Source organism: Mus musculus, chromosome 7, assembly GCF_000001635.26.
Source record: "Mus musculus strain C57BL/6J chromosome 7, GRCm38.p6 C57BL/6J".
NCBI classification, from domain to species: domain Eukaryota; kingdom Metazoa; phylum Chordata; class Mammalia; order Rodentia; family Muridae; genus Mus; species Mus musculus.
This window is the reverse complement of record NC_000073.6, coordinates 25071839-25092500: the sequence shown is the minus strand read 5'-3', so window position 1 is coordinate 25092500 and position 20662 is coordinate 25071839. Positions and strand designations below refer to the sequence as shown.

Here is a 20662-nt window from a genome sequence, read left to right as displayed (position 1 = left end):
AAAAATAAATAAATAAACAAAAAAACAAAGAGACCAACCAACAAAAAAGAAAACCAAAAATATTCACAACAGAAACCAGCTGCCCTAAAGGAAACAGATGGAAAACAAAGAAACGAACAACTACAACAAAACAACAACAACAACAACAAAAAACACCTCCAAACTAACCAAACACCCCCACCCCCAAACCAAACAAACCAAAAACCAGTCTTGAGCCAGATCTTGGAGTGCTCACTGCTATGACACCAAATAAGAACCTTCAGCCAGGAGCGGAGCAGCCTCCAGCAGGTCGGACCTCATGCCGCGGAGCCCTGGCTGTGGGACCAACTCCTAACCTTACCCCACTGAGGGTGGGCAGAGAAGGAACCAGAGAATGTGCCAGCTTGCTGGCCCAGCCCCAGCTCTGGGCCAATGGAGACAGGTACTGCCTGGGGCAGGAGGCCCAGGGCCCAGAGCCACCTACCAAATGGTCTTTTCCACAAGGTAAAAGAGAAAGGACCCGAACAACCTTACACCAAATACTCAGTAGCTTCATCCAAAGGATGTACAGAGTTTTCAGCGTTGCGCTCAACAGAATGTGTGTCCCTTCTACGTGTTTCCTCCCCCCCCAGCCCCCCAGCTCTCCCCAACAGGGCAGGGGGTCTCGCTTTAACCCCTCCCCCCGCCACCCCCAGTCTGGGGAGAGTTCAGAGGAAGGCCTGGGAATGGGCTTTTTTGTCCTCTGCCCCTTTCTTTCTCCCTTTGAAGGGTGGGCTAGGCCATTTTTTGCCGAGTTCCAGCTCTCAAAAGCCCCTCCTGAGCTCCCCCATCACCTTTCTGCTCTGGAGTCTACCTCCTCCCCAGACTGTGGGAAGGTGGTCGGTTCAAGCAAAGGGGGATACAGTGAGGGCAACCAAGTTGTCTTTCTTCCCATCCTGTCTGTCAGTTTCCCTGAAAAAAAAAATCATATTCCAGTGCCTATCCGTGGGATCTTCACGTTCTTTGACATTAACCAGAAACCAAAAAGATTAACTCGCCTCGCTCTGCCCACCCTACACCCCCTATGATACTGGCAGATACCTCTCCTGTCCCCTTCCCTCCCCACCTTCCAATGCACACACGCACACACCCCAGTGGTGGGCTCCTCCGGATGGCATCTCCATCAGAACCACATGGTGGTGACATCACTATGACCTGTGGTTCCCCATGCAAGTGGCTACCACTCCCACGAGACCTCCACGAGTATTGGCTGGACCCTGTATTTGCCTAGCTCTGGACAAATCTCAACAGTGGACAGAGGAGATGCTACTGGGAGCCACCATGCCCTCCTACCATGGAGGCCAACAAAGTTTTGAACCAAAAAAAAAAAACCAAACCAAACAAACAAACACACACAAAACCCAACAAAAAACAAAAACAGAAAACCAAACAAACAATAAATTAAAACTAGAAAAAAGAATTTATAGATATATATATAGATATATATATATATGGGAAAGAAGATGTGGACTCTTCAAGACAAGAATGAGCCGCAAGATGGAGCCAAGCCCTGCAGGGTGATCCAGGCCTTTGGTTGCCGGGGCGGATGGAACGATGGACGCTTCTTTCTCTTCACAAATACCTCATGGACGTCGTCTTCGGAAAGCCGGAGGGGGGTGCGGCTGGGGCAGGGCCTGTCCCTCAGCCAGGGTGGATGGAAGCGGGTGGGTGGGGCTGAGAAAGGGTGTCAGGGACATGGGTGAAAGAGACCCCAAGCTCCCTCCCTGCCAATCAACCGAAAAAGCTTTAAAAGAAAAAAAAAAGGAGAAGCAAAAAGAATGGACGAAGGAAAACCAACTGTTGGGTGGTTTGATTCCCTGATTTTTTTAAAATTTGTTTTTGTTCTCTCGTTCTCTCGTTCTTTCTCTCTTCTTCTCTTCTTCTTCTTCTTCTTCTTCTTCTTCTTCTTCTTCTTCTTCTTCTTCTTCTTCTTCTTCTTCTTCTTCTTCTTCTTCTTCTCCTTCTCCTTCTCCTCCTCCTCCTCCTCCTCCTCCTCCTCCTCCTCTTCCCCCTCCTCCTCTTCTCCTTCATCTTCTCTCCTCTCCTCCCCACTTCTTTGTTCTTCTGTCATATCTCTTGACCTCCTTTCTGTTTCTCTCTTCAAACCAAAGTGTTGCTGTGAAGGACGCGAGCCATTGAAATCAGAGTGACCCTTGCCCCTGGCTGGGCAGGGGCAGAGAAGGGGAGAGGGGAGAGCCGGGCAATGGCCTGGGCCCCCTTCCATCCTGGACACTCCGAGGAGAGGCAGCCAGAGCCCTCAAGCCTCAGCGTTCTCTTTTCTTCTGGTCTCCCTTCTCTCACCCAGAACAAAACTGTCGGGGCTGGATTACAGAGGCAGCAGAAACTAACTCTAGGCCAATGCAGGGCCTTGGGTGGAGTGGCTGCCCCTCCCACCCAGGCACCAATGGGGCACCTCGTCCACCCATCCTCGCTGGAATGTAGTAAGCATCTTTACTGAACCGATCCCGCCCCCTCCCCCAGCCCCTGCCCTCATCCTACCTCTGAAGTTGTCCATTTTAATTTCCTGGAAAGCGGCTAGCGAGTGGGCCCGGACTCAACCCAAGGGTGCAGAGGGGCCCAGGGGCTCCTGACCTTTATAGGAAGACATTTGAACAGAGCAGAATGAAGGAATGACAACCAGAAGAACAAACAACAACCAACCCTCTGAGAAGACAGGCAGCGTGGAAGGCACGGTGGAGATGACTCGGACAGAAACCATGATTCTAGACCAAAAAAAGAAAAGGGGAAAAAAATAGTTAAGAAAAGAAAATCCGGGACTCACCACCACCCAATTTATCCTGCTTCTTCCTGATCAAGTCCCCACCCTAGTGTGGAGGAGTGGGGCAAAGAGAGGAGGAAACAGGGGCAGGGATGGGGCAGACGCCCTGACATTGGTGGAGGGAACCCCCATGCAGCTGGGGGTGGTGGGGACCCTCCTCATCCAACCCCCACACTGGGAAATGAAAAACAAGGAAAAAATTCCTAGGAGGGGGAAAAAATAACCAAATCCCAAGCTTTAACTACAGCTGTGAAACCAAATATCGGGAGGGGGGTGGGAGGGTGGGCTGGAGGGGCAGGTGAGCCCCACGTCTCCCCTCACCTCGGGCCCCTCTCCCCCGAGGACTCGAGATAAGGCACCAAATACCTCATAGAACTTTAATGTTAAAAAAAAAAAAAAGAAACCAAATATCGTTGGCTGGGGGCCAGCCAGGGCAAGGGGCTGGGGGCTGGGCGGAGCCAGGTTTGGTTAGGTGGGGGGGCGGGGACTGCCAGTCCCTCCCACCCCCACCTGCCCCTTCCACTCCAGTCACCCCAGTCTCCGACTCCAGGAAACAAAACTATCTCATCGTTTTTATTTTGTGGTCTGTACAGAGCCTGTGTCCGTGTGTCTGTGTGTGAGCGAGAGAGTTGGACGGCTAGGGAGTTTCACTGGAGTGGGGAGGGAGACCCCAGGCCAGGCTCTGCACCAGCTTGGACATCAGGCAGTGGACCCGGGGCCTGGGCTGGGGGAGAGGTGAGTGGACTAGGGGGAGAAGAGCTTTGAATTTCTCTTCTCCCAGCCCTGACCCCTGCTTAAGGGAGGAACAGAGAGAGGCTGGTCTGCCCTCGACGGTGGGCCTTTTGTGCCAAAAATAAATAAATAATGCCAGTAACTAAACCACCTCTCTGTTCCCTTCTTGGGGGTCAGGGTAGGGACTAGAAGCGGGAGGAAGGGGTTGGGTGTGTGTATAGGGGAGGGGAGGTACGGGGTCTCCAAGCCCTTCCCCTGGGGCGCTCCAGCCAGGGACTAGTCAAGTCGGGGCCCATGACCTGTTGACCTGGCTGTTTCTGTCATCCAGCCCATTCCCAGGGTGCCTCTCTCCCCCTCACCCAGGGTAAGAACTGAGTGAGACAAATGAGCACGATTGAGACACGCGGGCCCCCACCGGTCTCTGAGTGGGAAAGGCAAGTGCGAGAGATAAAGGCCTCCAAGAGAAAAAAAAGAAACAAACCAAAGATTTAACCATTTAAAAAAATAAAAAATAAAAAAAAAATTAAAAAAAAAATAAAACCACAGACAACTCCGCTACCTTTTTATACGTTGGGGAAAAAAAATGAAAAAAAAAAAGTTAGAATTAAAAACTAAAAAAAAAAAAAAAAAAAAAAAAAAAACCAAAAACAAAAAAACAAAACAAAAACAAAACCAGAAACAAAACAAAACAAACAAACAAACAAAAACCCAAAAAAATTTAAAAACAACAAAAAAAGAAAACAGAAACAAGAAACCCACAAAAACTTCAAACCGCGGTTCTTTTGTGTGGTTTAAACTTTGACCTCAGCAGTCTCCAAAGCAAGACGATGATGACAAAGGCGGAAAAAAAAAATGTATATTTTTAAGTATTTGTCCTTGGTGTTAGCTCCTTCCTAAAAAACAAAAGGAGCAAAGGAAAAAAACAAATCCAGAGAAGTGTTGCTGGAATGGAGACTACTTACTTTGTCTGTGAACCCCCCCATTCCTCTGCCCCCGCCTTCTCTAGCCCTGCTGCCCTTCCCCCAACCTGTCCTCCAAGGCTAGGGGCTTAATATTTATTTATTTATGTAATTGCAGGGTGCCAGTGGCTTCTCCTGAACAGAGGTCCTTTGGATCATAGCCGGGTAGGGGAGGGAGGCAGGCATCTTTGGGGTTATGGTCTTTTGATCAGCTTAGCTACCCTGGCTCCGGGTATTAGCCCACCATGGCCGGCCACCATCCCTTCTCAAGGCCAAGGCCCTAGGGCAGAGTGAGCACTGTCCTTGTAAAGATCTGACTGGCTCCACCCTCTCGGTGTGGCTGTCCTCTACAGACTCACTTGAATGCCCAGGTGGAGCCCTGGTAAGTAGTGGGCCAGGGTGGGGGCCCTGGAGTGACCTGCCTTCCCTCCAGGCCCATTGAGGTAGCTCTTTTGGTTGTCAGACCCCTGTGTTGGCAGCCCCTCCCCTCCCCTCCCCGATCCCTTCCCTGTCTCTTCTTGTGGTAGCGGGTTAGTGTTTCCGTGTTTTTAACTTCAATCTGCTTGTTCATTGTACAATGTGCTTCTTTTAAGGCCCCGTTTTTGTAACTTGTGTCATTCATCTGAACCACAAAATCAAAAAAATAAAAAACTAAAAACTGTACAGAGAGAACTGATGTCTGGTGTCCCTTGGCCTCCCGAGTCCTGAGAAGTTAAATCAGGGTGGCGGGGGGAGGGGAAGACTGCTCTGTTAAAATACAGGATCAAGAAGAACGCTGCATGGCTCTGTGTGCCCAGGGTTTGAAAGGCTGAAGAAAGAGGACTGACTGCCTTGAGCACCAAGCTCATAAGCTACTTGGTAAGTACAAGGCCAACATAGGCCTAAGAATGTCTTCAGTGAAGCCGGGCACTGGTGGCGCACGCCTTTAATCCCAGCACTCGGAGGCAGAGGCAGGCAGATTTCTGAGTTCGAGGCCAGCCTGGTCTACAGAGTGAGTTCTAGGACAGCCAGGGCTACACAGAGAAGGGGGGAGGGGGTGTCTTCAATGATGGGCTGGAGAGATGGTTCAGTGGTTAAGGACACTGGAGGAGCACTTCAGTCTTCAGTTCAATCCCCCCTCCCCGCCCACCCCCAACCACAAGGTGGCCCACACGACCATCTATAAAGGGATCTGATGCCCTCTGCTGGAATGCAGGTGTACATGCAGACAGGGAACTCCTACATTTTAAAACAAAATATAAAAGAGAATGTCTCAAAACAAACAAGAAAACAACCCACTCCTAACCACACAGTGCTTAGAAGGCCTGATTTTTTTTTTTAATTACATTCAGAAAACTTGGGGGAATTTAGGAATAATTCAAATTCCTGTGTCCAAAACTCAGTTCTGCCATTTTATAGTAGACACAGGACAACTCCTGGGGTTGTGAAACTGAATGGAATGGTTAAATGATTCAGACAGCTAGATGCAGTGATGGTCACCTTTAATCCCAGCACTCAGGAGGAAGCAGCTGGCAGTCTGTGGCCAGCCTCTCTTACATAGAGTACCAGGGCAACCAGGGCTACAGTGAGACCCAGCTCACTGTTTACATACATACAAACATACATACATACGTACATAGATAGATGGATGGATGGATGGATGGATAGATAATGCTTAGGACTGTTAGCTCTCTAGCATACAGCCTTCAATAAGAACCAAGAAGCCAGGGAACCAGCCAATACTGCCCATGTCCTACCCTGGGTTCTCCCCAGAGGGAACTAAAAAGACCTTTAAAATAAGAGTTGACAATGGGTTGGATGGAGAATTCAGTCAATAAAGTGCCTGCCTGTGTTTGCACTGAAGTGCAAGGACCTGAGTCAGAGCCCCAGAATTCGTGTAAAAATGCCTGGCATGTTGGTGCCCTTGGAATCCCAGTGCTAGGAGTTAGGAAAGTAGAGAGAAGTGGACGCCTTGGGGCAGGATGGCCAGCTAGTATAGCATCACTGGTGAACTTCAGGGCAGGACAATGAGAGATCCTGTCTTAAAGTAGGAGTTTCTGAGGACCACAGGGGAGGCTGTCCTCAAGCTTCCACGTGCACATGCAACAAGAACACTTGAGAATAAGAAGGAAAAAAAAGCTGATAAATCCAAGCCAGTCTGGGGACTCAAACCTCTACTCCTAGCACTGGGGGGAGGTAGAGACAGGAGTTCAAGATCATTTTTGGCTACAGAGAGACCAACACTAGTGCATAAGATCTGGTCTCAAAAATAAACGTACCCAAAGCTGGAAGATTGAGGATTTGAAGTAATCTGGGCTACCTACTAAGGCTTGGCTCAAAAGGGGAGGGGCCTGAGGGCATGGCTCAATGGTTTCTCACTAATGAGGTCGTCATGGGATTCAATCCCCAGGGCCACCCACCTCACACTGACTCTGAAGTCTGATGAATATAACGTATGCACCTCCTTAGAGGGACATCAACTCAAATCATCCTGCCACCTTGAACGTTTCATTTGCAATAGTCACTTTACAGGTCATGGCTGGGATGACTACTAGATGTTACCACTGAGAATCAGAACTGGCCTTAAAACAGAGCCACTGGGCTTCCTTTGTCCTTGTTGCGTCCTGTCTGGCACACAGGTGCTGGGACTCAGGTGATCCAATGGAAAAGAAAGGCTGAAGATGGAAGAAATTAGTGGGAGAGGGCCTTGACGCTTTGAAAAATAGTGTGTAGTGCATGGTTTGGGCAAGACTGAAAGGGGATAAAAAGTAAAGTGGATGGGCTTAGGCCCTGGGTTTCATCCTCAGAACCATTCAAGGAAAAACAAAGAAACCTTTACGTCAGCAAGTCAGCAATAGCTGAGGAAGATCTTCATCAACCTTCAAGGGGCAGTAGTCAGAACCATGGACTCGAGAGCATTCTAGTTTTGGCACCGCCACTATGCGTCTACCTGGAGCATAATGACAAGCAGGCTGTTCTCAACATGCCCTGTCTACTTAGCTGGCTTTCTTTTGTCAAGTGTTACAAGCCACCAGTGGGGCAGTGATCTATTCCCTTGCTTACTTTGCTTCTACAATTTCTAAATAAAGCAGGCAGGCAGCTGGGTGAAATAGCACGGGCTGGTAATTCCAGCAGAGGCAGCCCGGGGCCAAACACAAGAACAATCGTATTAGGTAAGGCAAGCCTTCCTTAAAAGGGCCCAAGGTCATTTTTGTTAGTGTTGGTTGCACAATGCAGGTTCCTGGACTTCCCCTTGGCTGGGCTTGGCTGGGTGCTTATCTTAGGGAGGAGCATCTAACAGCCACCGAGTTTGGGGACTTGTCTTTCCAGTAGATAGGTATTTTCTTTATTGAGTATGGCTCAAGAGGCCACCAAAGTTTTAGCGGGGGTCATAACCAATGATGATGTATCCCCAGAATTTGTGTATTTCTCAGGGGGTTGGTCAACTATTTTTTAGGTATACATGTGTGTCTGTGTATACCATGTGTGTGTGCCCAGAGGGCAGTTGAAAGCCACCCAACATGGGCCCTTTGGAACACCTTTCTGGTCTTTTTTAAAAATTTTTTCTTCAAGACAGATTCTTTGTGTAGCCCTGGTTGTCCTGGAACTTGCTCTGTAGACCAGGTTAGCCTCAAACTGAGATCTGCCTGCCTCTGCCTCAGGAGTGCTAGGATTAAAGGCGTGCGCCACTACTGCCCAGATTTTTGTTTTCAAGGCTCAGTGAAGGATGATCATTCTGTTGTCAGGGGGTTAAACTCTGCTGAAAACACCTTACTATTGTGACAATCGGCACCCTCATGGTTTTCCTCCATTCCAGTCCCTTTTCAGTTGCTTTTCACCTGGTTTGCAAGGATAAAGGCCCTCCCTGTCCTAATCCGCCTTTCAGATGGCTTGTACAGCAGTACACATCTTCCAAGGGGAGGCTGGTTCACCAGTGCCCTTTGTTCCTGGGGAGGAGGACCTAGTGCTTTGGTTTGTGGCTTACGTCTTTCCTGCAGGGCAGGCGGATACGGAACATGGTGCCCATGATTGAGAAATCCTAAGTGGGAAATCAACTGCGTGTGAGAATCATAAGGAATTGTTAGGGATAGCCAGTTGGTACATTTCCTTTAACATTTACCACTGTGTGACTGCAGGCGAATGCAGGCCTTGGTGCAGTGCAGGTAGAGAGAGGTCAAAGGACTTTTGGGAGTCAGCTCCACCATGGAATCCAAAGCCGGACATAAGTTCTCTGTGGCAAGATCCTACTGCCAGGTTGTAACAGGTGTTTGCTTTTGAAAACTAAGGACATAAATAAAAAGGAGGCTGGGTCAGGGAGCTTACTGTCTGTGTAGCCTCATCTCTCGTCTCATCTGAGCAACATATCTAGCCACAAGCTAAGAGGCATGCTCAGTCTAAGGTCTTCTCTGACCCCAAGTTCTCTTTATCTTTCAAGCTGTGTCCTTCTACGTTAAGAAACTCTTTCCAGTAGAACCCCAGGCACTGGAATATTGGGGCAGGAGGTGTTTCAGAGACAAGGCAAATACACACCCTCATTGAGTCATTTCCATTTTCTTGTTGGGAAAGACCATGGGACAGTCAGCATGGAATATGGATGCTTAAATCAAAGGAGACCAGATTTGAATTTAAGCTCTGCCTTGGGTTGAACTGACCATCACCGAGTCACATGCCAGAGGCCTCCTCTGTAGGGTTAAGTTCCAATGTTACTCAAAATAACTCAAGGGCACAGGCCTGTCATCCTAACTACTCAAGGGGCTGTGGCAGGAGGACCAACAAGCTCAAAGCCTGCTTAGGATATAGTGAGTCTGAGGCCTGGACAATCAGCAAACCTGACCTCAAAATTAGATATCGGGACACAGCTTTGTGGTCCTGAGCTTGCTCAGCATGTGAGAGATCCAAGCAAATATGCAGTTCTTAGGGTGTGTATAGGTGGGGTGGCGATGAAATACTCAAAATATACTAGAAGATACTGACCAGCCAATCCATCACTTTCTTCCTATTGGCCGAGATACAGCTTGGGGTTGGGGGCATGGGGGACACACGACAAGTCACTTCCTACTCCAGCCCCCAATATTTAGAACTTCAAATTCAGCTACTAGGTAGAGTCCCCAGGAGTTCCCCTCCGCCACTGTTCCCCATTACGCCTGGTACAAGTCTGTCCTCAGGGATCCAGTGTGAGAAATACAGATGGATGGCCTCGCAGATGTGACCCACATCAGGCTGGAAATGGGATGGCCAGGCTGAGAAGTGCACCAATGTTTCTCTATGTGTTTGCACGCCCCACCCCTGCCCCAAAGCCACAGAGTGCTTCAAGATTTTCCTCAGGCTTTGGGGACCTCTAGTGGCAAGACACATTACCTTCATCTGCCACAAGAGGCTGGTTTCAAAGATCCATGCCCCAGACTCAGGCTGCCTTCTTCTCAATCCAGCAAACTGGACTACCTGCCAAGTTCTATCTGGGGTGCTAGGAATGCAGCCAGAAGTCAGCTCTATTGCAGCCTGGCCTCATGATCCTCCGAATCATGTTATATAGCTAGGCCTGACAAAAAGCATAAATGTCCAATTCAGTCTTTATTGACTGCTTCATTTGGAGACCACCAAACAGGTGGAAAGTGGGAAGTGCCCTTTACATATCAAGGACTCCAGAGCAACCCCCTCAAAAAAAAATTAGTTAAAATTAGTTACAGAACTCATAAGGTGGTGGAGAGGAGAGGGGTACACTATGTACACGGGTTTAAAGGGGTTGGTGGAGGGCCTTCAGCACCAGTGGGGCCAGTCAGCCACTGATCTGGACCCCATCAGCTTCAGCTAGAGGGTAGATCTCAATGGCCTCCACAAGGGGCAGAGCCTCCACTGCAGTTTCCATCACAGCCAGGCCCACAGCAGCCTCCGCCTCTGCCAGCTGCTGTCGGACGGCCGCCTGGTGTTGCTGCTGGTGGGTCTTGCGGTGCTTCCAGAGATTGGAGAAGGAACGGTAGCTCTTGCCACAGTCAGGACAGGAGTAGGGTCGCTCACCCGTGTGGATGCGGCGATGTTCTGCCAGACGCATGGAGATGGCAAAGGCCTTGCCACACACTTCACACGCAAAGGGCCGCTCGCCTGTGTGTAGGCGTCTGTGGTCTTTCAGATGGGTACTCTGGCGGAAGGCCTTGCCACAGTCTGGACAGGGGTATGGCCGCTCACCTGTGTGGATGCGCCGATGGACCTGTAGTGACGTCTCTGTGCTGAAGAGCTTCTTGCACTCACTGCACTCCGGACCCCGACGCCGGGCAGGGGCTGCAGGGGCAGCAGAGGTTGTACCACTGAGGGCTGTCGGGGAGGGGGCGACTGGTGTGCGAGTGGCTCTCGAGGCCCGGGGAGCAGGAGGCTCCTTGGCTAAGACCTCTCCAGGACCCGCAGCAGCATGGGCGGCTTCATGTGCCTGCAGGCGAGCAGCAGAGCCCACTTTCTTGCCACAGGTCCCACACTCAAAGCGCCGTGGGGCCTGGGCAGCAGCGGCCGCGCAGCGATGCTCACGGAGCCGCAGTGACGAGGGGAAGGCGGCCCCACAGGATGAGCAGCGGTAGGGCTGGCGCCCAGCATGGATCACAAGCTGGTGGACCTCTAGCAGCCGGCGTAGCAAGAAGGAACGGGGGCACTCACGGCACTTGTAGGGGTACTCGCCTGTGTGGTGGTAGCGGTGCATGAGCAGGCGATAAGGGCGGTGAAAACGGACTCCGCACTCCTGGCAGCGGTAGGGGAAGTGCTGGGCATGCACCAGGCGATGCTGCCTCAGAGTGGAGCTCTGCGTGAAGGCCTTGCCGCAGTCCCCACACCGGTAGGGCCGCTCCCCCGTGTGTGTGAGCCGGTGGCGGGCCAGGTTGGCTGGTGAGTTGAAAGGCTTAGAGCAGTCAGGGCAGGGGAAGGGCCGCTCCCCAGTGTGTGTACGCAGATGGTTCCGCACATGAGACTTCTTCTTGAACATCTTGCCACAAATGCTGCACTTATGGCGCCGCTCTAGCCGGTGCACAAAACGCTGGTGCCGGGTCAGCTGCAACGCCTTACCAAACTCCCGGCTACACAGGAGGCAGCGGTAAGAGCCTGGAGCTGCAGGCTCGGCTGAACTCTCCTCACATACGGGGAGCTCTGGGGCCTCTAGCTCTCCGGTCTCTGCAGGGGCTGGCTCAGGAAAGCTAATAGCAGGCTCCTCTGGTGGAACTGGTGTTGTGGGCAAAGGGACACCTCCTGCTCCGTGGGTACGCCGGTGATAAAGGAACTTGGTGAGGTTAACAAAGGTCTTCCCACAGGGACACGAATGCAGAGGATTCGGGGTATGGGCTCGCCGGTGGGCCAGGAGGAGGGCTTCGGTGCCAAAGGCTAGGCCACAGTCTACACACAGGAAGTGAGACTCACTGCTATGGTCACCAAGGTGCTGGTCCAGACTAGAAGGGCTAGGGAAGACACGACTGCACAGGGGACACTTAAAAACACCCTCCCGGTGACTCCGAAGGTGCTGCTGTAGCTGGTGGGGTGAGAGAAAGAGCTGGTCACAGGCAGAGCAAAATAGTTCCTGGGTGGCCGCCCCACCTGACTCTCCACTGTTGTTCCTCCTTGGCTTCCGTCCCCTGCGGTCTCGCCCAATGGCCTCCCCATTTCGCAGCTCATTCCGCAGCTCATAACTGTGATCAGAGGCTGGCAGGGGTTCGGGCTGAGACACTGCTGCCTCAGTGGGTGAGGGGACCTGGGTTTCCTGCTGTGTGGCAGGCTCCGCAGCCTCCGGGACAGGAGCAGGGAAGTGGGTGGCCTGGTGCTCCAGGAAGTCAGCGGGCATCTGGAAGAGCTGGGAGCACTCGGAGCACTTGTAGAGGAGCAGCTCCACTTCTGTCACCATCTCGGTGGTGGCGGCCACAGACGGAACGGCCGCCCCCTCCCCACCCTCTTCTGCTTTTCGGTATGAATGTTCCACAGCCACTCGAGCCTGGCCCACAGGAGGGCCCAAAACAACTGGGGACCCCAAGACGACAGGAGCAGGAGCCTTGTTGGGCGTGGCTCTGAGATGCGTCTGGCGATGGCTAAGCCACATCTCTTGGCTGGCGAACAGAGCCTTACAGTCCACACACTCATAGTGGATGGCGCTGGAGCCCAAGGGGGGCACCTTGGGTGGTGGCTTGGCTGGCACTGCCTCCTGCGGTGCCATCATCTTCAGGTGTAGCTCCTGGTGCTCCAGGAGCTGGCTGGGGGACAGGAGCAGTTGCCCACACTCAAGACACTGGTACTGGCTCTCTTGGATGAGGGTCTGATATAGGCCTGTGCCTGAAGCAGCCTCTGTGGCCACTGTGACTCCAGGGTCAGCCACGCCCACCAGCTCAAAGTGCTGCTGGGGCACGTGGGAGTTCTGGTGCACAAGCACCTCCTCCAAGGATCCATAGAGCTGGTTGCACTCAGAGCAGACATAGCGGTGCTCAATGTACAGGACCGTCTCTTCACTCTCCTCAGTCATGGCAGCAGCAAGGCCCTGGGCTGAGAGGAGGGAAGGCAGCGACAAGTCAATCCTCCGGGGTATTTTATTCCATCCAACTTCTTCATTACATTTTCCCGCTCCAATGCCCTCCCTAATAATCCTCCTTGCCTGAACATAGGAACAGCCAACACGAATTTCTCCAATGGTCTTGTCCCAGGGACTTTCTCCCAAAGCTCCCAGCTCATTTAGCTTGCATTGAACACCAGCTCCTATGACCTCAATCCTCTCTATTTCCCATACCTCCAAACTGGTTCCCAAAGCCCTGTCCATCAAACAGGAACCTGTCTCCTTCCAATGCAGACTGTCCTTTGACTCCTTACCACTGCATGGGACAGTATTCCTTTGCCAAGCTACTTGCAGAATCCTCAAACACTCTCATGGCCTGTCCCTCCAAGCTGCACTCCTACATAGACTCTGCCTTCTGGCAGGCTCACAAACTTCTTTTCACACTCAGACCACTCAAGCTGGTGTCCAAGCCAACTGGTGGCACTGGTGGTCTTGCCACCCAACCTCTGCTAACCACCAATGCCCAGGTTCCTCACATCAAGTTACCCGGCTACCAAATTTTCTCTCACTGGCTGAACCCATCTCCATACTTTCCCACCTTAACCACTTCCTGATACTCAGACTCTTTAAAACAAGTTTAAACTAATCATATCAAGATCTTCTCAGCTGGGCAGTTCATGCTTTTAATTCCAGCCCTCTAAGGCAGAGTCAGGCAGATTGCTAGGAATTCACAGCCAGGCTGATCTACATAGTTAGTTCTGGGACAGGCTGGGCTACATGGAGAAACCAAAAGGGAAAAAGGCCCACCACAGGATTACCCTTTACCCGGAAGGTCCATCTCCACCAAAGTCTAATCCGTCACAGCCAGATGCGTCTCACCTTTCTGACACACCCCTAGAGTTTTCAATCACCCTTTCTCTCCACCAAGACCAAGTGTGCTGTGCTACTGCCCCAGCACACTGTCAGCTATTCACACTGACTTAACTCTAACTCATCGAGGAATGCCTATGTGCCTCCTCCCCAACCAACACTACCCTTTTTTGCATAAGGGTCCAGGCCAACCTTAATGAACTCAGCTGAGAACCCCGCTACTGAGTATAACCTAAACCTTTTTTTTCCCCTCTGAGAAAAGACCCAAATTCATCCTAACGCACTCCAGGGATTTTCAGATCCCTATTTCATACTGACTGAATTTCTCCTTTTTTGTAATCTTGGCCAGGAATAGCTGGCCCATCCTTCACAATTGCTTAACCTTTCACCTATCTCACTCAGGGTTTCCAATGTCTGTCACTTAGAAACTCCATCTGTACTCAAACCCTGCAAAAAGAGGTCCTCTTCATACTTAAACCTTCTCACCAGCAAACAACTATGGGGATACCCAAATCCCCCAGAGTTATCAATATGGTACATCCCCAAAATTCCTAGACTGCTCTCTGTAGCACACATCTCTGTCTCTCCAACTACACCCAAGATTGCTCGAATATTCCCTTTGGCCTACTTACCTGTATCTAAAACAAAACAATCCCTCCCCTCTAGCTCAACCTATTGAAACCCGTAAGAATAAATAAAGACCTCTGTCAATACTTTCCAAGCCCCACTTTCATGCGTTTATCGGTCTTCCTTGTCAGCATTACTCCGTTTTCCACACCTGATCCCTCCCTTCGCTCTAAAGATACCTCAAAAACCTCTTCTCTGCCTCAGCTCTTTCCAGGCAGAAATCGATTTTCCTCCCTGCGTTAATTACCTCCTTTCTCGGGCCAGCTCCCCACCCCGGCATCCATGAGTCCTCTAACCGTCCCCTTTCGATTCTGATCCCCATCCCAGCGCACCCACCCGTGGCCCCGATACCCCATGCAACCAGAGAGCCCTCCGGCGAGGCAGCTCTGGGACCTCCCCTTCCCGCCAAGGTCGGCCCCCGGCCTGCAGCCCGAGCCCTGCCCCTCCTCACTCAGCCCCGCACTCAACTCCAGTCCCCCATCCCACCCGCCGTCCCGGCACAGCCCCCGCCCGGCCCGCGCGCCCAACGGCCGCTCCGCTCTCCGCACCCGGGACGCGATCCTTCAGGCCTTCATCGTGCAGGCCGAATGACGCAGGCAAGCCGCCGGGTGGGGCCGGACCTCTGCGCTCCGGCGGGGACTCACCCGCCTCGGCCGTCTCGCCGGCCCCAGGCCGGGCTACGGGCTTCAGGTCCCTTTGCACCGCCACTCTAGCGCCGCGTCCTCTCTAGCGCCCGTCGTCTCGCCTGCTCCGCAGCCTCGCTCTCACCCCAGGCCGCCCTCAACAACGCTCCTCCCACCTTCCGCCTGGGCCGCTGCGAAGAACTGCACAATTCGCCCAATCATCGGCTGTCTGCCCCTGTCATTAGACCAATCGATGCTCAGGTTTCCTGAAGCCTCGACCAATAGAGCGGAGGGGTGGGATCGCGCAGCGCCCAGCCAATCCTTTAGCAATGTTCCCTCGCTGGTCGGCCTCCAGGTGGATACTACCCGCCTCTTTAATCCTCCCTGGAGGTTCTTCCTCTTCCACCTCTTCTCGGATTCCGCCTTTGATAGCTCGAAAGGGGAGCGCTGAGCGGAGAGGGCGCGATGACGTCGGGAGGCGGGACGAAGCTGGAGGCGCCATCTTGGGGGCGCCTGACAAGCTAGGCGTAGGGGATTCGGGCAGTGTAGGCTGTAGAGACACGCAAAGCCCTGGAGGCCGGCGGGTTACAGTCAAGGATCCCTGAGGGCCAGTGGCAAAAAAAAAAAAAAAAAAAAAAAGAGACACCACTCGGCGTGAATGGGAGAGGAAACCAAGCAGCAGCAGTCACACAGGGCAAAAGGAACAAAACAAGGCTTAAGACTTTTTTTTCCTATTAAGAGGATGAACGGGGAAATCGAGGAAGAGTAGAATGGAAACAAGATGTCAGGAGAGGGAGTTTAGAGGAAGAGGTACGTGACAGGAAGTGAGAAATGGAAGGAGAAAGGAAAAGCCCCGTTAGTAAGGTCCCTTGGAAGAAGCTGAGGGTGTGGGGTGGAAGACCTGAAGAAGGAAGTTTATGGGATTTGTAGTGGATCGAGTCAGTTGTTCTTGTTTTTGTTTGAGGCATGGTCTGGCTTTGTGAACAGGCTGGCCTCACAGAGATCCGCCTGACTCGGCCTCTCCTGTTTTGAGCATTAAAGGTATCTTTCCAGGTGACTGCCCTTCCACACAGTTACAGTTAAGGACCCCTAGGCATGGGAAGAATTTCCTGGGAAAACATGAAGTTCCAGGCCAGCCAGGGAGATGGTTCAGCGCGTAAAGCCACATGCTAAGCCTGATCTGGAGTTTTGATTCTGGGATCCACAGGGTGAAAGGAGAGAACTGACTCTTGTAAGTTGTTCTCTGACTTCTGCATATACCAGAGTGTGCATACATGAACATACACACACACACCTGAATGTAATATGGTAGCGAGTGACTGAAGAGATCCAGTATCCATATTTGGACTCCACACAAGTACACCACAGTTTTCAGGAAGCTCCCTCTTGAAGCCAAGGTTAAGGGAGTTATCAGAGGTGCATCTGGTTGGTCAAACTGTCCCCCGTTTCCCCAACTGAAGCTCAGAAAAACTAGGAGGGGTTTGAACACAGAACCACAGGTAGGTCTGAGTCTCCAGTTGTCACCATGTGTGTGCCCTCCTTTGGATGTCTAGCTGGATGTCTTCTTACTGGACTCCCTAGCAAGTATACCTACATGTTCTAACTAGGCTGCTTATCCTGGCCCTGGTACTTCTTAGCTGTGACTTTGGGCAAAACAACTCCACTCTGTCTCAGGTTTAGTTTTTTTTGTTGTTGTTGTTGTTGTTTTGGTTTTTTTTAGTTCTTCGAGACAGGGTTTCTCTGTATAGCTCTGGCTGTCCTGGAATTCACTTTGTAAAACAGGCTGGCCTTGAACTCAGAAATCCACCTGCCTCTGCCTCCCGAGTGCTGGGATTAAAGGTGTGCGCCACCATACCCGGCTTTTGTTTTTGTTTTTATCTCTGAAAAGGGATGCTAGTCTTTGTCCCGGGTTTTCGAGACACTAAGTAAATACTGCTATATAGAAATTAATTTTTGTTGGGCAGTGGTGGCACACACCTTTCCAGCACTTGGCAGAAGCAGGTGGATTTCTGAGTTAAAGGCCAGCCTGGTCTACAGAGTGAGTTCCAGGACAGCCAGGGCTACACAGAGAAACCCTGTCTGACACCCCCCCCCCAAAAAAGAAAATAATTGTTGAGACAGCATCTCTATGTAACCCTGAAACTCGTATGTAGTCCAGGCTGGTCTCAAGAGATCCCCCTGCTTCTGTCTGCCTGCTGGGATTAATGGCATGCATCACTACACATGGCTCGAGGACTTACTTTTAGTATCTGATTAGTATCTTGAGGTGCCTAGTGGTAACTGACATCCAAGTGTGTTAGGTGACAATGGAAATTCTGCCCAGTGCTTTTCATTCATTATTTAATTCTACCAGTCCTCTCAGAGACAGTTACCATGAGGTGCTAAGAAACAGGCCGGGAGAAGTCATGTGTCCAGGTTCCCACGGGGAGAGAAGAAAGCCATCATTCCACCCCAAGAGATGGTTCCCTAGGTCTATACTCAGTTCCCCGGTGGGTGGATTGTTTGGGATCAAAGGGTGAATGGTTGACTTCAGGAAGAGCAAAGCAAAGGATGGGGGAAGGGAAAGGGGGAAGGGGAAGACAGCAGATTTTTAAAGTAAAAGATTAAGGTAGGAGGTAGTGAGCCCTAAGGTTTGGGCCTAGCTGTTTGCTAGTGTAGTTTGGATTTGCCCTTGGGGTGAAATCGCCTGTGTAGGAGCCCAAGTGCAGACCAGACTGAGCTCTTGGCAGGCTCTGGGCCTGCAGGTAGTGTTTTGTTCCTGCTGAGGCCCCCTTTTCCCTCTTGAGGTCCCAGCTTAGCTTCTCAGGCTCCTCTCTCTAAAACCGCTCGGGCATCCCAACTTAATTTGGGCTGCCTACGTCCTTTCTCTGCAGAGGAAACCTGTTCGGGTCAGACACTGTGCTGTGGTAGCACTGGACTGGACCTTTTGGGACAGATTATGTTTAGAGAGGGTGGATAATACCATCCCTGGATCAGCAAAGATACGGAGAGGCAGGCATGAAGTACTGGCCTCAGGCTTGGCTAGAACGGAATGTGGGTGTTAAGGAGACTGTGGATGTTAACCCTAGAAGGATAAAGAGGCATGGACAAGTTTGGTGGTCCTACAGGGTCAGATATATTATGTCACATGTTGTTGGGCATGTCCCACGAAGTCAGAGCTCACCAAGCCAGACCTGCAATACTCTGAGTTGCCACGTGCCAACTGTGTGTGCGAGGCATGTGGTCACATGTGCTGGGGGCTGCACGTGAGAGTGTCAGTGTCTCCTCCCCATCACGAGCATGGGGGTGGTGGTGAGTCACGGGCTCAGCCTTCAGCGCCAACTGTCATGTTCCTTCCCCCCAAATTTCACCCCCCAACACACACACCCAGCCCTGCACCACCCACCCCCACTTGAAGATCTGTGTGGATTTTCTGTTCCATCCCCCTGCCCTTCTGGGCTTTCTCAGGGAGACGGCAGTATTCCTTAAGAAAGGGTGCTTCTCTCAGCTCTGCCATCTTGTCACCCCCTCCCACTGCCTCACTGCTCAGGTGACTAAAAGATGAGGGCCTCTTCTGGCTTCCCACTCATCTCCACGGGTCCCCAGGAGTTCTCTGTGCACAATGGAGAATCCCTTCCTCCCCTCAACATCTTGAGCCCGTTTCCAGAGGCTTCCCAGTTCTATGTCTCCCAGCTTGCCATGCCTGCCTCAGTGGTCCTCTCATGTCTATGAGCCACGTGACTGTCTCTGTGGGTCTCCTGTACCCATGGGGCTGTCTCCATCAGGAGACCTCTCCTAGCTTACTGGGCCCCGTGTATGCTTCCTGGTTGCTCCTTCTGTGTATGGCTCCCTATTCTGAGGAGTCTTTCTGTCTCTGGCCTCTGCCACCTTCAAACACCTCTGTGTCCTATATGCTGTTCTCTTGTCCTCAGGTGGCTTGCTTTTCCATGGCTGGCTTTCCTTGGCCTTGTGGAGTTTGTGGGCCTTGGCCCACCTCTCTTGGGTCTTGATGGCTGGCTGTCTCTTTCCCTGCATTTTTCTCCATCTCTGTAGTCCTCTCTCCCCATCTCTAGGCCCTTCCCTCAGTTCTCCCCACCAATGCCTCTCAGCTCCATGGGCTCCAGAATCCTGGGCTGCCTGGGCAGGGCGGTGGCATGGTGTGGTTGGAGGGGGTGGCCCCGGGGGTTGGCCCTTCATCCAATGCAGCTCGCTCTTCTCATCAGCATTCTCCTCGCAGGGCCCCCCAGCCCGACCAATACGATCTCCCCCTCCTCTGCTTCCCTCCCTCCTTGCTCCCTGCCTGCCTGCCTCCCTCCCTCCTGCCCGCCCTCCTCCCTGCCTCCCTCCCTTCATCTCTCCCCTCCACCACCACCACCACCACCATCACCACCACCACCACCACCACCACCACCCCACCCCCCCGCGCTCCAGGACTCAGCGCGGGCGGGCGGGCAGGCGGCGGCCTAGGAGGGGAGAAGGAGCAGTGGCGGCAGCGGTAGTAGCGGCCGGCAGCAAGGAGGCAGGCCCGGCTGGGGACACGGAGCCGCCAGCGGCTGCCGCTCACAGGGGACCAGAGTGTGCGGCCAGGCCCTCCCACCGAGAGCCGGCGGGCCCCGGGACACCCCACCCTCCTCCGCCTTCCCGTTCCACCTGCTTCTCTCCATCCTCTCCTCCCACCTCATCTCGCCACCTCGTCTGCCTCCCTTCTTGGTCTCACCAGGGCTGCCAGTTGCTCTGTCCTCGCTAGCCCCTTCATTGACCGGCCTCTCCTGGCCCTCAAGCATGTTTTTCCCGTGGGGACTGAGGGGTTGAGGACTCCCGGCCCTAGCCTCATCCAGGGCAGGGCCAAGGCTCTGGGGGGAGGGGGGGGAAGGGGGCGGCCCCCTCCCCCCCAGCAGGCCCTCCCCTCCCCCACTTCCCCCCGATGGCTGGCTTTCTTTTCTCCACCCAGTCCTCACCCCCAGTGCCCCCCCCAGGCCGGCCCGGCTAGGGGAGGGGGCGGGGGCCCTTTCCTGGGCCGGCTTCCCCCTCCCCCGGCTTTGCCTGTGCCCCCCTCCCTTCCGTTTTCACCTTCCTCTCCTCCTTTCCTCCCTCCTTCCCCTCCGTTTGCTCCTTCCCCCTCTCCTCTCTCCCCTTCTCTCCTCCATTTTCTCCTTTCCCCTTCCTCCCCTCCTGGCCCGCCCTTTGCTTTTCCACCTGTCCTTCCTCCCCGCTGCTGGGGAGACACCGTTTTGGATTAGTTGGGGGCCACCGCCGGCGGCGGGGGAGGGGGCCCAGTGGACTGCCCTCTCCCCCGGCCCCAGCCTCACCAGCACCCAGCATCGGAGCACCTCCTGGTTGTCGTTCCTCGGGCCTCGAGGGAGCCCAGCCCTCCGTCCCACCAGGATCCGTAAGTGTCTGCAGGGCGGGGATTGGGCTGGGTCCTGGGTCCTGGAAGGCCAGGCTCCCTGTCCGGCTGGCGGGGGCCCCCACAGTCCCTGCTCCCCGTGGATGGCAAGGAACCTATTTCTCGCTGCTTTGTGCCCTCCCTCTCAACCTCTCATTCTCCACGACCTCTTCTTTTCTCACCCTTACTTCTGGGTACACACCT

At 52.9% G+C, this 20662-nt stretch overlaps 3 protein-coding genes across 47 annotated transcripts in view; 2 read left to right on the top strand and 1 right to left on the bottom strand.

The window, feature by feature from the left end:
* The window catches only part of Pou2f2 (POU domain, class 2, transcription factor 2), a 93448-nt gene extending 88297 nt beyond the window's left edge, over nucleotides 1–5151 (top strand). For 26 of the 31 annotated variants that reach the window (XM_006539655.4, XM_030242233.1, XM_006539647.4 and 23 more), the window contains one exon: nucleotides 1–5151. This exon is cut by the window's left edge and continues 502 nt beyond it. The gene's annotated coding sequence lies outside the window, so the exon portion shown is untranslated. The other 5 variants (NM_001163556.1, NM_001163554.1, NM_011138.2 and 2 more) reach the window with 2 other exon arrangements.
* Nucleotides 5152–9008: 3857 nt separating this feature from the next.
* Zfp574 (zinc finger protein 574) lies at nucleotides 9009–16827 on the bottom strand. 4 transcript variants are annotated; one of them, NM_001168506.2, is made up of 3 exons: nucleotides 16388–16827; nucleotides 15115–15694; nucleotides 9009–12966 (listed from the first exon to the last, which is right to left on the bottom strand). In NM_001168506.2, exon 3 carries the CDS (start codon nucleotides 12944–12946, stop codon nucleotides 10244–10246), a length of 2703 nt encoding a protein of 900 aa, NP_001161978.1. In that variant the 5' UTR covers nucleotides 12947–12966; nucleotides 15115–15694; nucleotides 16388–16827; the 3' UTR covers nucleotides 9009–10243. The 4 variants fall into 4 exon arrangements, with proteins under 4 accessions (NP_001161978.1, NP_780686.1, XP_006539913.1 ...); NM_175477.5 differs by lacking the exon at nucleotides 16388–16827 and having other exon boundaries at nucleotides 15019–15694; XM_006539850.2 differs by lacking the exons at nucleotides 15115–15694; nucleotides 16388–16827 and adding an exon at nucleotides 14718–14962 and having other exon boundaries at nucleotides 10020–12966.
* Grik5 (glutamate receptor, ionotropic, kainate 5 (gamma 2)) overlaps nucleotides 16807–20662 on the top strand; it is a 65846-nt gene continuing 61990 nt past the window's right edge. For 8 of the 12 annotated variants that reach the window (XM_030242145.1, XM_030242144.1, XM_030242146.1 and 5 more), the window contains exon 1: nucleotides 16807–20461. The gene's annotated coding sequence lies outside the window, so the exon portion shown is untranslated. The remainder of the gene's footprint in view (nucleotides 20462–20662) is intronic. The other 4 variants (XM_030242142.1, XM_030242148.1, NM_008168.2 and 1 more) reach the window with 2 other exon arrangements.